Raw genomic sequence first — 13,858 nt, 5'->3', positions numbered from 1 at the left:
TTAACCTTTAATTAGCATAATCAAGTATTTGGCAAATCAGCAGCCGTTCCAATAATGTATTACACAGTTCACTGGTCGGACACCAACACACTTCTTCTTTCACACTAGCTAATGTATGACCACAAGCTTTTAACATCAGAACAATTGTGCATTGTCATTCTGTGATATTGTGTCCCGAGATATTATCTATCGTTCATTATGGAATTGATATTGAGTGTTGTTCCAATGGGCGGTTACGTATTGGTCTAAGTCACGTCATGTATTTTACAATACAGTTAAGGTTTTTCAGCCAGTAAGACTTTCTCATTTAAGAGATACTAATTATTAATACGGCCAGTCTTGTTTAATCACCATGGGTTGGATCCAAGTTAAACCATGTTAGAAGTATTGCAATTGAGCCAAAACATCACCTGCGACAGCAAATAGAGTGTATTCTTAGCGATGACAACTTAAACACGCTATAGTTTGATGGATATAGAACGGATATAGCCCCTGTCCGACACCCTGAGCGTAGATCACAATGTTCCTGCGCTCCGCCTTCGGTTAATGTGCAACGCTTCAGGCAGCTCGCACACACACACACACACACACACACACACACACACACACACACACACACACACACACACACACACACACACACACACACACACACACACACACACACACACACACACACACACACAGGCACAATCATTTGACTGTAAGGGCCTCGGAAGGGGAGGAGACGTCTCGAGGACTCTGCAAAGTCAGGTGAGGAGCGGTGACCCAGAGAGCAGTAAGCACTGTCACGCTGCCTCCGCCGCGGGCGTCACTGCACTAACGTGCCTATAGCGAAAGGTAGCCGCTGCCGTTGCACCGTAGACCGTACCACGTCGTCACTGACGCAGAACCATCAATGCAAAACACCGGCCCATGGAGAGGTGCGAATTACCTCCAGACTGACGAAGAAAAAATGATAAAAGGGTTCATTCCAAAAGGTTTATTCAAATATAAGACTCAATTAATACAATCTCTCTGTTTCCGTGCCGAGCCACACTTGAAAATGTATATTTTGAGAAGGGAGGCGTGTGCGTGTGTGACGTGTGTGTACGTGTGTGTGTGTGTGTGTGTGTGTGTGTGTGTGTGTGTGTGTGTGTGTGTGTGTGTGTGTGTGTGTGTGTGTGTGTGTGTCCGTGCAGGTGTCCAAACTCCGTCAGGGCAGCCCCGGGGAGATGGACCTGCGTGTTAACACCTCCTCCATCTCAGAGACCGTGGAGCCCTGTCAACACAAACAACAAGGCAGCTCACAGCCAGCCCCTGCTACCCCCCACGTCCTCCTATCCCTTCTACTCGAACCCCACGGACCCTCCCAGGATTATTGGACCTTCCCCTTCACTCGTGATTGACGGTTGTTTGTTAGTCTGGTGGAACTCGCCGCAATTGATGTGCTTTGTTATTTTGTCTCCTATCCTGTCCTCAGGAGGTAGAGCAGTTGCCTTGTAACCGAAAGGTTGCTAGTTCGAACCCCGGCTCCTCCTAGCTGAGTGTTGACGCGTCCCTGAGCAAGACACCTAACCCTAATTGCTCCTGACGAGCTGGCTGTCGCCTTGTATGGGTGACTCTGCCGTCGGTGTGTCAATGTGTGTATTAGCCGATGTAAGTCGCTTTGGATAAAAGCGTCTGTAATGCCCCATTTCCACTGCAGGGTGCGGAACGGATCGGATCGCAAAGGTGCGGTGGAGGGGGCAGTATAGCCCAGCTCAGTTCCGAGGTCGCGTTTCCACTGCCGACAGTACCCTTGGTGGTAGGCCGGATGTCAATCGCCGCGGCAGCTACGTAAACATCGTAAACAACGTCTTCCTCCGCAAGAATGCAGACGAACGTCTCCACCTCCTTGTTCGCCCAAGCAAGCTTTTTACGCGACATGTTAATTGTAAAGAATAATACCTTGAGGCTACTGTTTGTTTGTTTTTATCCCCGCGTCACCCGGAAGTGACGATTCTGTCGACCAATCAACGGAGGGGGGGTGTAGCTAGAATTCCAGGGTACCCTTTCAGGCGTCTGGTCTCGTTTTGGGTACCGCAACGGAGGAGTCCCTAGAATGGGGTCGGAACGGGTACGGCAAAGTCCGGGTCACGCCCACTTTTGGCGGTGGAAACGCGATCCGACCCGCACCTTTGCGATCCGATCCGTTCCGCACCCTGCAGTGGAAATGGGGCATAAATGCCATTGTAATTGTACACATGCACATGTTGTATCACATGAATCCACTCATACACACCCAAACACAGGCAGTGGTGTCCACCATTCAGGGGGCACGCACCAGAAGCTCATGCTCAATGGCACTCGGCATACTTTAGCAGGCGGGAGAAGCAAGGGGAATCGAACCCATCGCTACCCATTCTGTCGCTAGGCTTCTCTGCTCTACTACCTGCCCTGGGCTATAAATATAAAGTGCCGTGTCTGAACTACACAGCACTATACCTACTACCTACTAGTGTCGGTACAAGATAGTTTTAAGATGAAGTTGCTTGTAGACCTGAGTAATTATGATTTAACTAAACAAAAAAAAAAAAGGATCTACTATATTGATAGCCTTTTTCCCCACAACTTGTACTTTTGGTTTAAATGAATGGTTGAGAATCACCTTAAACCACCTATTGTTAGATCAGGACATTTAGAGAGAAAGGACGCACTCATTCTAGCCATGCCATCACCCCCATACACCAAGAATGGGGCCGGTGAAAGTCATTCTGGGTAATGTAGGAGAACACACTGGGACTGATCTGAAGGAACCCCGACAGCGATTGACAAGTGGAAATGAGAATAAAAAATAAGATAATGTTTACACAACATTAACCCTCGAATGAGTTGCCGATTGACAGACTGTCGGGCTCGGAGCGAAAACTCAAGCAGAGGAAGCTGGAATCGACCAGAAATACAGAAAACTGCAGGGAAAAGCAGGAAACAGAAGGAAAAGGCTTCGTCCGAACTCGGGAACTTAAATGACTAATAGCGCACAGGAGGTGAAACAAATTACTCATCAACCCAGGTGACCCACATTGGGCTAACGAGACTTTAGGGCTTTTATAAGCAGTTTGTTTTTAGCCAGGGTGTTCCTGGTCTGACCCCCATACCGTGGTAAAGTCCAGATTGAATAATAAAACCCAACTAAAGTTTAAACCTGCGGGCACATCCTGCGTAACAAAGACCATGAGTGTGTGTGTGTGTGTGTGCGTGTGTGCGTGCGCGTGTGTGCGAGAACACGACTCACCGAGAGGAGTCTGCGCATCGCCCTGGGGGTGGTCAGCAGTCCGCGGACGCGCTCCTGGACCTCCTCCCACGAGTCGGCGGGGCCGTTCCAGCGCGACCGGGCCGTCGCCACGGCGACAGAGCCGCGCATGACGTCGTGGCCGTGGCTACGCCCCAACAGGAGTCATGCTTAGAGAGTCGTGGTTTTGTTATGAGCTGCCGAGCTGCACAACACGAGTTGTCCTCAGAAAGCGGGTGCAATGACGTTTTGATAATGCACTCGAGCATATGGACCAACAATGATATACATAGCAAGGGTAATTGCACTTCCTGCTGTTGTTTTAGAGGGTTCTTCTTACTTCCTGTCATGGGGTCACTTCCCATAGTTGAGGACATTTTTTCATAAACTGTGCCGCCCATGTGATTGGCTAATAGACACTGGCTAATAGACAGTCCACAACAAGGGAAGTAGACGTATCTTAACTCGTTTACCCTACCTCGGGGCGGCAGTAGCTCCCTGAGCAAGGCATCAGACCCTCACTGCTCCCGACGAGCTGGCCGTAGCCTATCATGGCTGACGCCGCCGTCGGTGTGTGAATGTGTGAATGTGTGTGTGAATGGGTGAATGTTTGGCAATATTGTAAAGGGCTTTGGGTGGCCTCTGATTACAAAAAGGCGCAATATAAATGCAGTCCATTTCCCATTTGACTGCCCTTAGCCTCGGGTCATAGAAGTAGCAGACCATTAATTAGTGTTACAAGGGACACCTGTGACGGTCCTCAGACGACAGCTCTGTGAAAGGGGGCTGCTCTCTCAGGGGTGCTCAGAAGGGGAAGGAGGAGCAGTGAAGTACCTGCTGCTGTTGCCTGACTGTTGCTGCCGGTAGCGACGCCACAACGCAGAAGGAGAGGCCGACCGCTGCCGACCAACGGGAGCATCCGATTCAGGAGAGCTCTGAGACGTTAAAAAAACATGAGACGGAGCGGGTCAGGCTCTAACACTTACACATGGCTCACTGAGCAAAATGATATCACTTCCGCGAGTGTGTGTGTGTGTGTGTGTGTGTGTGTGTGTGTGTGTGTGTGTGTGTGTGTGTGTGTGTGTGTGTGTGTGTGTGCGTTTGTGCGTGTGCGTGAGAGACTGGGAAGTATGTGTTCTTACCAAACTGTCAGCGTTGGATGCCATCCTACCATCTGAAAGTTCAAATAAAAATATAACACATGATTAAGGCAAGGCAAGGCAAGGCAACTTTATTTATATAGCACTTTTCATACACAAGGCAGACTCAAAGTGCTTCACATATAAACATTGTCATACAATAAAATAAAATAAAATAATAGATAAGTAAAAGAAAACATATGCAAGAAATGAGTAAAATAGAAAGTATTTAAGAGAAAATTAAATTGAAAGTTAAAAAGGCTTTTTAGTAAGTAAAATTGAAAGTGCAATGTATTTAAGATCAGATCAACAGTCTCTCTGGAACCCAAGTCGGGACTACAAACCGACCTAAAGGAACTTGGTCCTTTCTCTGGAACTCCAATCCAGATTCTAGGACTCTAACCCAGACAGAATTTGGACACAAACTCAGGACTCTAACCCTTATACAAATACAAACTCAGGACTCTAACCCTTAACAATATTCTAGGACTCTAACCCAGCTTCTAGGACTCTAGCCCAGACCAAAGGCCTTCAACAGCAATATTCTAGGACTCTAGCCCAGCTTCTAGGACTCTAGCCCAGACCAAAGGCCTTATTCAACAAACAAACTCTAACCCAGCTTCTAGGACTCTAGCCCAGACCAAAGGCCTTATTCAACAAATTCTAGGACTCTAACCCAGCTTCTAGGACTCTAGCCCAGACCAAAAGGACAAACAAACTCAGGACTCTAACCCTTATACAACCTTTCTCTCTGGTATCAGATCATGTATTTTTCTGGTAAAAATAGAAAATAAAGGGAAAGTTAAAAAGGCATTTTAGTAAAATAAAGGTAAAGTATTTCTGAAAGCTAAAGCAAACATAAAATAGAAAAAGGCATTTTAGTATTAAAATATAAAATAAAGGCAAAGTTAAATGTATTTAAGATTTAGCAGAAAGCTATAGCAAACATAAAAGTCTTCAGTCTTGTTTTAAAGGTGCTCAGAGTTGGGGCAAGTCTTAAATCCTCTGGGAGTTTATTCCAGCTATTTGTTGCATAGTAACTAAATCCTGCTTTCCCATGTTTTGTGTTTACTCTGGGGATAATTAACAGATTGGTCTCAGAGGATCTTAGTGGTCTAGAAGGCTGATGTAGTGGAAGCATATCAGTTAAATATTTTGGGCCTAAACCATGTAGGGATTTATAGGTTAGCAACATGATTTTAAAGTCAATTCTCTGACCTACAGGAAGCCAATGTAACGATTTCAGAATTGGTGTAATATGATCAAATTTTTTGGTCTTTGTTAGAACTCTAGCAGCAGCATTCTGAACAAGCTGAAGCTTCCTCAGAGTTTGTTTTGGGAGACCTGTAAGGAGACCATTGCAGTAATCAAGCTTACTAGTGATAAAGGCATGTACAAGTTTTTGTAAGTCTTCGGTGGACATGAGCCCTCTAAGTCTTGCTACATTTTTAAGGTGATAATATGCAGATTTTGTAACTGATTTGATGTGACTGTCTAAATGTAAATCTGAATCCATGATAACCCCTAGATTTCTGGCTTTGATTGAGGTAATAGACACTGAGGTAATAGACACTTCTCCCATTAATCACCAATGGGAGAAGAAGCTAAATATTTTTTATATCTCATACAGATTAAATAGCCTCTAGCCCTCTCTTAGCCTTTCACAGCCTACATCATTAAAAATATTATACTTCTTCATAACTAATTGTGTAAATATAAAAAAGATGATATTAACACAATTAAAAAAAAAATAAAAAAAATAAGAGTGAATAACAATATCTGTTCCACTTAAGGAATCGAACCTGCGGACACGGAGCGGAGCGGGTTGGGCGAGGGCTTGCTGGGGGCGGGGCTTCTGTGCACCAGTGCCGAGCGACGAAGGGGCGAGGAGCTCCTAAGGCCCGCCCCCGGCCACGAGCTCGCCATCTATGTATAGGACGACACAACAGACCCTTTTCACAGAGGAGTCCTCGTATAGGAAGTACACAGGTGTCACTCATTAAACTTATCAAGGGTCACTAACTTGACTTACAAGATAATACTTTTTTCCGGGATTTATTTGTTTTCTTCAGCGGTTTATTTTTTTTTATTATTAGGTAAAACAATATCCCGAGTTTGAGAACTCAAACATGGGATATCGCCCAATATCCCGAGATAGCGAACCAATCAAATCGCGCCATCTTAGGAGGTTTGCGTGTAGCATATACTAATACATCGATACACAAGGGTACTGGAAGCAGACCTTGATTCACTGGTTTATTACTACCGGGGCCTGGTACATGAATCTAGCAGACCTGTAATCAGTCTTATGAGCCACACCTGTGTTGGTCCATTCCATGACACCTCTTCAACAAAGTCGGCAAAATAAGGGTCCATCAGTATGAGCTCATGTTCAGGCTAGGTTACCATTCGTCATAACGGAAGGAGATACCTGGAAGGAGTTCTTAATTCTGCCAATGTTTGAATAGTACAGAGAAGGGGAGGCTCCACCGGTGTTCCAGCCACCGGGACAGAACAACCTATAGGCTACTTGTACATGACCTGTACTTGCACAGGTCACGTTCAAGCACCTTTGGTCTGAGTCTGACCATGCTACACTCCCTTTCTCCTTCAACCTAGACTGTGTCTCTAGACTGTTCATATAGAAAGTACAATACCATTCTTTCTGCGTTCTCAGCCTCATTAAATGAGTTACTTGAGTTTTAAAGAGCAGGGACTAAATAAACAATGTTGACATTGCGCCTTCTTTACGATGCCATCAACAGCTTTAAATTGGTGTTTTGAATCCAAAATCGAATGTTATCCGGACACTAAAAAAGTTAAACATTATGTTGGGTAACATGATGTCAACTTAAATATATGCCCAGGCTATCAGGAAATCACATGATATCACACCATCATGGCAATGCTGTGCAAGGTCAAATCGAAAAGGGGCGATTTCGTTTCCTCCTTCAATCTTCGATAATTTGCCGCCCCCTGGTGGTGGTAGCGTTTACTAAACCCATTATGCAGAGGTGGCTGCAGAAAATGGTGTGAGTGACAAGGAATTTGTCACTCAAGTCTGAAACTGTCTGTTGCTGACTACTGCTGCCTGCCTTGGCCAGGCAGCAGTGACCCGAGTTTGTTGAAAACTCTGGTGACTCTGGTTGTCTTGTGTGTACTTTTGCAGAAAGTACACGACAGTAATAAGAAAAATATAATAACATTTCTAATGCATCTTTATGCACAAATGACAAGGGAAAAGAGAAAAGTACATGTCGATGGTGGAGGTAGATTTGTTCATGGATTACGTCAGACCAGAAGGCCTCATCAGCTTCTCCAAACGTCTTTACTCACACACTGGGGCGAGCTGCTGCTCGTATCCGCTGGTCCCCGTTGGGTTTTCTCAGAGCCCTGCTGGAACGAAACATGCGGGCCCCCGTCCGACCTAGTGGCCCCCCCTCCTCCTCCTCCTCCACCTCCTCCTCCTCCCACCCATCCTGCAGTACCCGGGCGTCTCCGTGGCGACGAGGCCCTCTGCTTACGGGCCCTCAGTGCAGACTTTCTTCTTGGTTTCGGGCCCTGGATACAAACAACCCGCCACCATCATCATCATCACCAGCATAATTATCATCTTCATCATCATCATCATCAATGCATCACCCATTTTGGGTGCAGATACTTAGTTTAGTTGTGTGGCCAGGGGGGCCATAAAGTCTACATTTGTCTGACATAAACATCGGTTAAGATATGCATTTGTTCGATACGTTGACAGTAAATGACAGTCCAACTGTTATTTTTTAATACCCTAGAAAATGGAATCCCAGCAGAACAGATTAAACACAGGTTAACCGATGATGTAATCTTTAAATCTTATCTGAGATTAATAAGGTATAAGCATGGCCTAGCAACTATGCGCAGGACGGTGCCGGGTGTTTCGGTTACCGGGTTCGATCCCCAGCGTCCATACTGTACCATAGGCATCATGGAGCAGGTTCCCCACTGACCCAATACCTCCTTAATGACATGGATCTGAACCTGCTGCAGGTCAGTTTGGATGACATCATCTGGTCACAAGGCCTGTCCTGCAGAACCACCGCGACCTGCATTGAGACACATAAACAGCTCCCTGAGCTCCAGGCCTACCGTGGATACGTTTGGGTAAACGGTGCTGTCTGCGACGGCTGAACATTCACAGATGGTGGTCTTGGTCCAGAACTCCAGCCTAGGAGCAATACCCTATGGAAGACAGATAATAGTTAAAGGACAGAATACAGGGTCGACTCAATGTTGCTGTCTGTTGTCTGCTAGCATGTCGATAATTTAAAATGTAATACTTTGATATGATTTGGTCGTTTACACCAAAAAATGTGAGCTAGAAAATGGAGGATTCAGAGAAGACACAAAAAGGGGACTTTTCCAGGTATATATCAGGGACAGATCAAGCTTAGTTTTTTCACAGTATAGCCAACATTCAACGTAGTCTCGTATAGCTTGTGAAATTGGGTCTGAATTTACCGGAAAGTGGGGTGCACGTGTCATCAGAACCTCTCTCCCAACACCAGAGTAGGACGGGACCAGCTTGGGCTGAGGGAAGAGGAAATGGCGGGAGTCTTCTTCGAACGAGGCCAGGGTGTTCCCGTCTGACAGCAGAGGAAGCATGGTTACTGGCTGAATGACAAGTGTGTGCGTGTGCGTGTGTGTGCGCGTGCGTGTGTGGATATCACCTGGAGGAGTCAGCTGCACCAATTCCATTGTGACAGTCTCGTCTGAAGATAAAAACACACGTTTTCATGCAGCTCACATTTCGGTTAGTTTGTCTTTGTCTCTCTCTCACACACGCACACACACACACACACACACACACACACAGACAGACACACCCCTTACTTCTTGCCCCGCAATAGGGCAAGAATTGTAACCCCATTCTTGACATCCATCCACCATCAATAATAATTATATATATTCAATAACATTTCATATTACCACACCAGGAAACCAGTTCAATGTTTTACAAAAAATAAATATAACCAACCACTACATACACTCCATCATGACAGCAATATCTCCGGGGTCAACCGCAAACCGAAATATCTAGAAGAAGAAAAAATACTTTCTGAGAACGGGTTGTTGTTAGACATTGACATCATAAGCCCCTAATATCAATCACCTCACACTCTGAATGTAAAGATTCATCGAGGCATATAGAGAGGGAGTGTAGGAGACTTTCGATATTCATTAGGTTATGCCAATTAGGAACCGAGAATTTGGACTGTGAATGAACTTTTTGTTTACCTTTTCAAAAGTCATCTTCTGCTGAAGAAGCAGCGGGAAGAAGGCAGGGACACTCGGGGATTCTTGATACTGCCCCATGACGCACACACTGAGGTAGACGTCATCCTTGGCCCACAGATGGACCCCGGGACAGGACACCTGGGGGCGGACATATTCATAAGCCTCTTACTAACGTTAAACTGAAAACTCGGTTTAGCTTTGAAATAATTGTAAACAAGAAAATAAGATAATTGTGAGGATCAACCATATTTCACATTTCTAAATGACTTATTCACCGGAATATGAGAGGAGTACACTAAAATGTTGTCGTTTTATGGGGACATTTGTGCACGAGTAAAATAAAATGATGGAATTGAAAAATACATAAAGGTAACATAAAAAACAACCGCAGGTGTCCTACCGTTCGGATGTGCAGCTCAGTCACGACTTTCAAAGCTTTTCGCCGCATCTCTGCTAAATATCCTTCCAGCGAAGATAGTTGCGAGCTGGCCGGAGAGCGTCCTGTTTCGTGTTGCCATGGGACCCTTTAAACTTCCTGTCGGGCTGGGATTTGCATACAACGCGTGAAACGCTTGTATAGTTCAAAGCAATGTTTTTAAATACATTTTAATTTAATATGATTGATCTCTTAATTGGCTCCCTTATTTTTGATGATGAAATTTTCAATCACTGATATAAATAATCTAGGCTTCATTTTTTTTTTTTTTAATGATATAGGACTCTAGGTTGTTTCACTGAGAAAAAAAAAAACACATTCAGATTGTGCTTCCATATGAGAGTTTATTTACAATGTCAAACGTCAACAAAAGTATACCAACCTATGGACAGAAAGGCCGGTCTCATGTTGAAATAAAAATTTAACAATTGAAAAGTTAGGGGAAAATATGAATGGTTTTCTGGTCGCACAACAATAAACTCAAAATATGCAAAACCAATAAAGATTGATAAATAAATTATTATTTCAAAGAAAGAATTTTGGTCATCAGAAAAAACAAAGTCACAGTCAAAATAAAACAAGTCCAATTGAGATGACTCTTCAAATGTAAAATGATGTTCCATATTGCCATGCTAGATGTTTTTTTCATGTTTTTCTGAGGCCCCAGTAGAATAAGTTAATGTCTGGGTTTCTTCTTCTTCTTTGGAAGCGTGGGAGGCCTCTACTTGGTTGACCCCTGGTGGAACCGTGGTGTCGGTGGTGGAGTCCGGGGCTTGGTTATCCGACGCGTCGGAGTCGCTGTCCTGGGCAGCCTGGCCTCCCTCCCCCAAGACCACCGCTCCTTTCCTCGGGGGCAGAACGCTGAAGAAGGCTTCTCGCCAGCTGCCCTTCTCCAAATACTTCAGGATGATCTCAAAAACTATCAAACAAACCCCCCCAAAACATAACTATATTGAGATATATTTATAATTCCATTCAAATTATATCCAAACTCTCAAACAAGTGGAAGAGTAGCCAAACGCAGCGAAAGTAATGCTATTGCGCCAAATAAAAAAATGGCAGTTGCAATTCCCAGTGATTAACCCGAGGGGGAGCTGTTGTTACGGTTTTCGTTTATACAGTTGGTACTCGTATTAAACGGGTTCTCACCGTGGTTCACCGCCAGGACCTTACGGCTGTTCATCTTGACGAAGCTGCTCAGCGGGAGCTGCGCGTGTTCGATGCCAAGCTCCTGGGCCCGCTCAAACGAGAGTCCCTACAGAGAAAAATCCACGTTAAAGCGATGAACAAACTGCTGATTGGAAACCTGGAAGCAGTCTCAAGCTGTAAAAATGAAACGATTCACAAAAATAAACTAGGATTTTCTGAGGCTGGAGGTTTTCTTCAAGCAGTAATAACAAGTTGCGTCACTAGTAGTTTGAAAGGATTCGAGCTAAAAGGTTTGAGAGACAAAGCGGACATCTTTTCTACCCCATTACAATTTGTGTGTTTTACGACTCAGTCAGTATTCCAATAATTGTATGTATCCCAAATCCTTATCACTTATGCCTGATAAAACCATCCCCAAACGTCCATCTTTACCATCATTCCTAAATATAATTCCGTCAACCACGACAGTGCTATTACAGAAAATATCCCCTATCCTAACTATATGCATGGCTCCGCCCCCCAGCAGTGGCCAAACCAGAGTCCAACCGGACCTTGTGGTGGTTGTGGTCCACCAGGCCTCCGATCACGTAGGCCTTGGCCGGGTCCAGTTTCTCCAGCACGTTGGGGGAGTCCGACGTCAGGTAGACCAGCTCCTCTTTGCCCACCACCTCCATGTAGTGCTCCGTCTTAACGGTGATGTCCTGTACGAGGCAAGGTGACCCCCCCCCCCTTTAGAAACGCACATGGAACTCTGGTTCGGGGATGTGTGTGTGTGTGTGTGTGTGTGTGTGTGTGTGTGTGTGTGTGTGTTCACTTTAATGTCCAATCAGGGGACAATCCCTGACTGTGAAGATGAACGAACAGAAGACGACAAACCAAAAGCAAAAAGCTAATCACCTCTTCTTTTCATTTTTTTTTTCCGATACATCCCTTTTTTTTGGCTCTACAGCTTTATGCACGGGAGAGTGTAAAAGAGACACAGGAAAGTAGAAAAGTAGACACCGAACCAAACAGATCTCGAATACCAACGCCGTCAGACCCAGAGCTCAGCCTTACCTTCCAGTTCCTCCAGCCTTGGTCGTGGTCGTCCATGTTCTGCTGCAGCTGCCCACCGAGGCTAGTGAGATAGAACTGTGGGGGGAGGGATGGAAAGGATGTCACGTGAGGAGGCTGCGAGGGACGGACACTCTGTGGATGTCACGGTGGATCCGCTGGTTAGCAAGCGGGGGCGAATCCCACACCTGTACTTGGTGAGGGGCTCGTCTGTTCTCTGCGTAGCACCGCTGAATCTGCCTGTGGAGCTTTCGTATGTCCTGAGAAGACAAAATAATAATATAATGGTCAATAAGTTACACTTTATATGTTGAATAACACAGGATAGACAGTCAATAATGTTTACCCCAATTGTCTTATGGTTAAACTTACTTTTTGCATTTACATTGCAATATATTTTCAAATTAATTATTTAGGTTTGACTAGTCTTTGTTTGCGTACATTTCACTGTCCGGTTGTACTTATGGATGGGACCGCCCGAAATTCCCATCTGGGATAATTAAAGGACTTCTCTGACTTGCGTAAATTCAAATAAATGATGGCTATGTAATCAAACTCAGACCAACCGCGTTCACGAACTTCATCCTCACTTAGGCACGAGTCCAGAATCGGAAACGGCGGATGAAAATGAGCTGGTTCCTTCTTTACCTTCAGCATCATGAGCTCGTCGAAGCTGCAGTCCACCACCAGACGCAGCGAGCTGGTCGAGGCGTCCCGGCGCAGGCGCTTTCTGCTGTTGGTCGCCCCCCCCTCTCCCGTCTCATCCGACGGTCTGTCCAGCCGGCGCTGCTGTTTCCTCTCCTTTCGTTTTTCCCTGCAACACACAGTTTTAAATGTCAGGAAGCATAGCTGCAGTGTGGACTGACGTTTGTGTATAGGGAGGAGGACGATGGGTTTGTGTTTTAAAAAGTAGTTTGTGTACTGTAGTTTTAAGTAGGAAAAGGATGGAACATATTATCCAAAGATTTGCGGAGCACAACTCTCAATCGTACTGTACACGGTCTCCGTGAGTTGGAATAACTCACTTTCGGAGTTCCCTCTCTTCTTCCCATTTCTGATGCTTCAGGAGTTTCTTGCGTTGTCTCTTGGACAGGACTTGGTTACCGGCTGGCTCTGGTGCCTCCCCACTGGCTGAAACATCAGCCCCCTTCTCAGCGGTGCGCTCCTCCAAACTCATGGCTTTTGAGGTTTCATCGGACATTTGTGGTTCGGATCAATTGAAATGTTCTACTTTTTATAGTGTCAAAAAGTACGAGAAGAGGCAGCCGTTGTTTACTTGCGAGTTAACGATGCTGATGGCAGAGATTTCACTGATTTAGACCAAGTTCTAAGTCAAATTTTAACCTAATATACTATTCATGAAATACTGAATTAATTCTGCTAGTATATAGGTGTACTCCTTACATGGGTAAGTTTATAATCTGCCTTTACTCCTCTTTTGCAAACCCACATGTACTGATTCAATGGGGCGCATAAATATCGTCATCAATCTGCGCCTTCTTACTGCGATTTCCATTGGTTTGTTGAGAGATTGAAAACCAAGACCTTTAGTGA

At 45.2% G+C, this 13,858-nt stretch overlaps 2 protein-coding genes and 1 long non-coding RNA gene across 3 annotated transcripts; all 3 read right to left on the bottom strand.

Moving 5' to 3' along the window:
- Positions 1–967: 967 nt before the first annotated feature.
- spata6l (spermatogenesis associated 6-like) lies at positions 968–10,179 on the bottom strand. The gene is made up of 12 exons (XM_060076790.1): positions 10,067–10,179; positions 9,667–9,804; positions 9,417–9,465; positions 9,099–9,140; positions 8,890–9,014; positions 8,518–8,610; positions 7,729–7,953; positions 6,195–6,318; positions 4,396–4,427; positions 4,088–4,188; positions 3,257–3,401; positions 968–1,261 (listed from the first exon to the last, which is right to left on the bottom strand). The coding sequence occupies exons 1-12, from the start codon at positions 10,112–10,114 to the stop codon at positions 1,196–1,198; spliced, it is 1,188 nt and encodes a 395-aa protein (XP_059932773.1). The 5' UTR covers positions 10,115–10,179; the 3' UTR covers positions 968–1,195.
- On the bottom strand, positions 4,455–4,913 carry LOC132475657 (uncharacterized). The gene is made up of 2 exons (XR_009529959.1): positions 4,870–4,913; positions 4,455–4,749 (listed from the first exon to the last, which is right to left on the bottom strand). It is a non-coding gene; the product is annotated as an uncharacterized LOC132475657 (long non-coding RNA).
- A 247-nt stretch (positions 10,180–10,426) lies between the features above and the next one.
- On the bottom strand, positions 10,427–13,858 carry trmt10a (tRNA methyltransferase 10A). The gene is made up of 7 exons (XM_060076814.1): positions 13,330–13,858; positions 12,953–13,118; positions 12,493–12,564; positions 12,308–12,382; positions 11,803–11,952; positions 11,252–11,357; positions 10,427–11,021 (listed from the first exon to the last, which is right to left on the bottom strand). Exons 1-7 carry the CDS (start codon positions 13,503–13,505, stop codon positions 10,735–10,737), a joined length of 1,032 nt encoding a protein of 343 aa, XP_059932797.1. The 5' UTR covers positions 13,506–13,858; the 3' UTR covers positions 10,427–10,734.

The sequence above is a fragment of the Gadus macrocephalus genome, chromosome 17, assembly GCF_031168955.1.
Source record: "Gadus macrocephalus chromosome 17, ASM3116895v1".
Classification (NCBI taxonomy): domain Eukaryota; kingdom Metazoa; phylum Chordata; class Actinopteri; order Gadiformes; family Gadidae; genus Gadus; species Gadus macrocephalus.
This window is presented reverse-complemented; position numbering and strand designations above follow the sequence as displayed.

Bases quoted from the DNA above. Each gene is read 5' to 3' on its own strand.
- spata6l (XM_060076790.1), bottom strand. From the start codon at position 10,114: ATGCGGCGAAAAGCTTTGAAAGTCGTGACTGAGCTGCACATCCGAACG. The intron at 7,954-8,517 runs GTAGGCCTGGAG...GTTTGTATCCAG, and splicing joins TTTACCCAAACGTATCCACG to GGCCCGAAACCAAGAAGAAA. The intron at 1,262-3,256 runs GTGAGTCGTGTT...TTGTGTTGACAG, and splicing joins CGATGCGCAGACTCCTCTCG to GGCTCCACGGTCTCTGAGAT.
- trmt10a (XM_060076814.1), bottom strand. From the start codon at position 13,505: ATGTCCGATGAAACCTCAAAAGCCATGAGTTTGGAGGAGCGCACCGCT. The intron at 12,383-12,492 runs GTGTGGGATTCG...CTCCCCCCACAG, and splicing joins GAGCCCCTCACCAAGTACAG to TTCTATCTCACTAGCCTCGG. The intron at 11,358-11,802 runs GTCCGGTTGGAC...TTTTCTCTGTAG, and splicing joins TGGACCACAACCACCACAAG to GGACTCTCGTTTGAGCGGGC.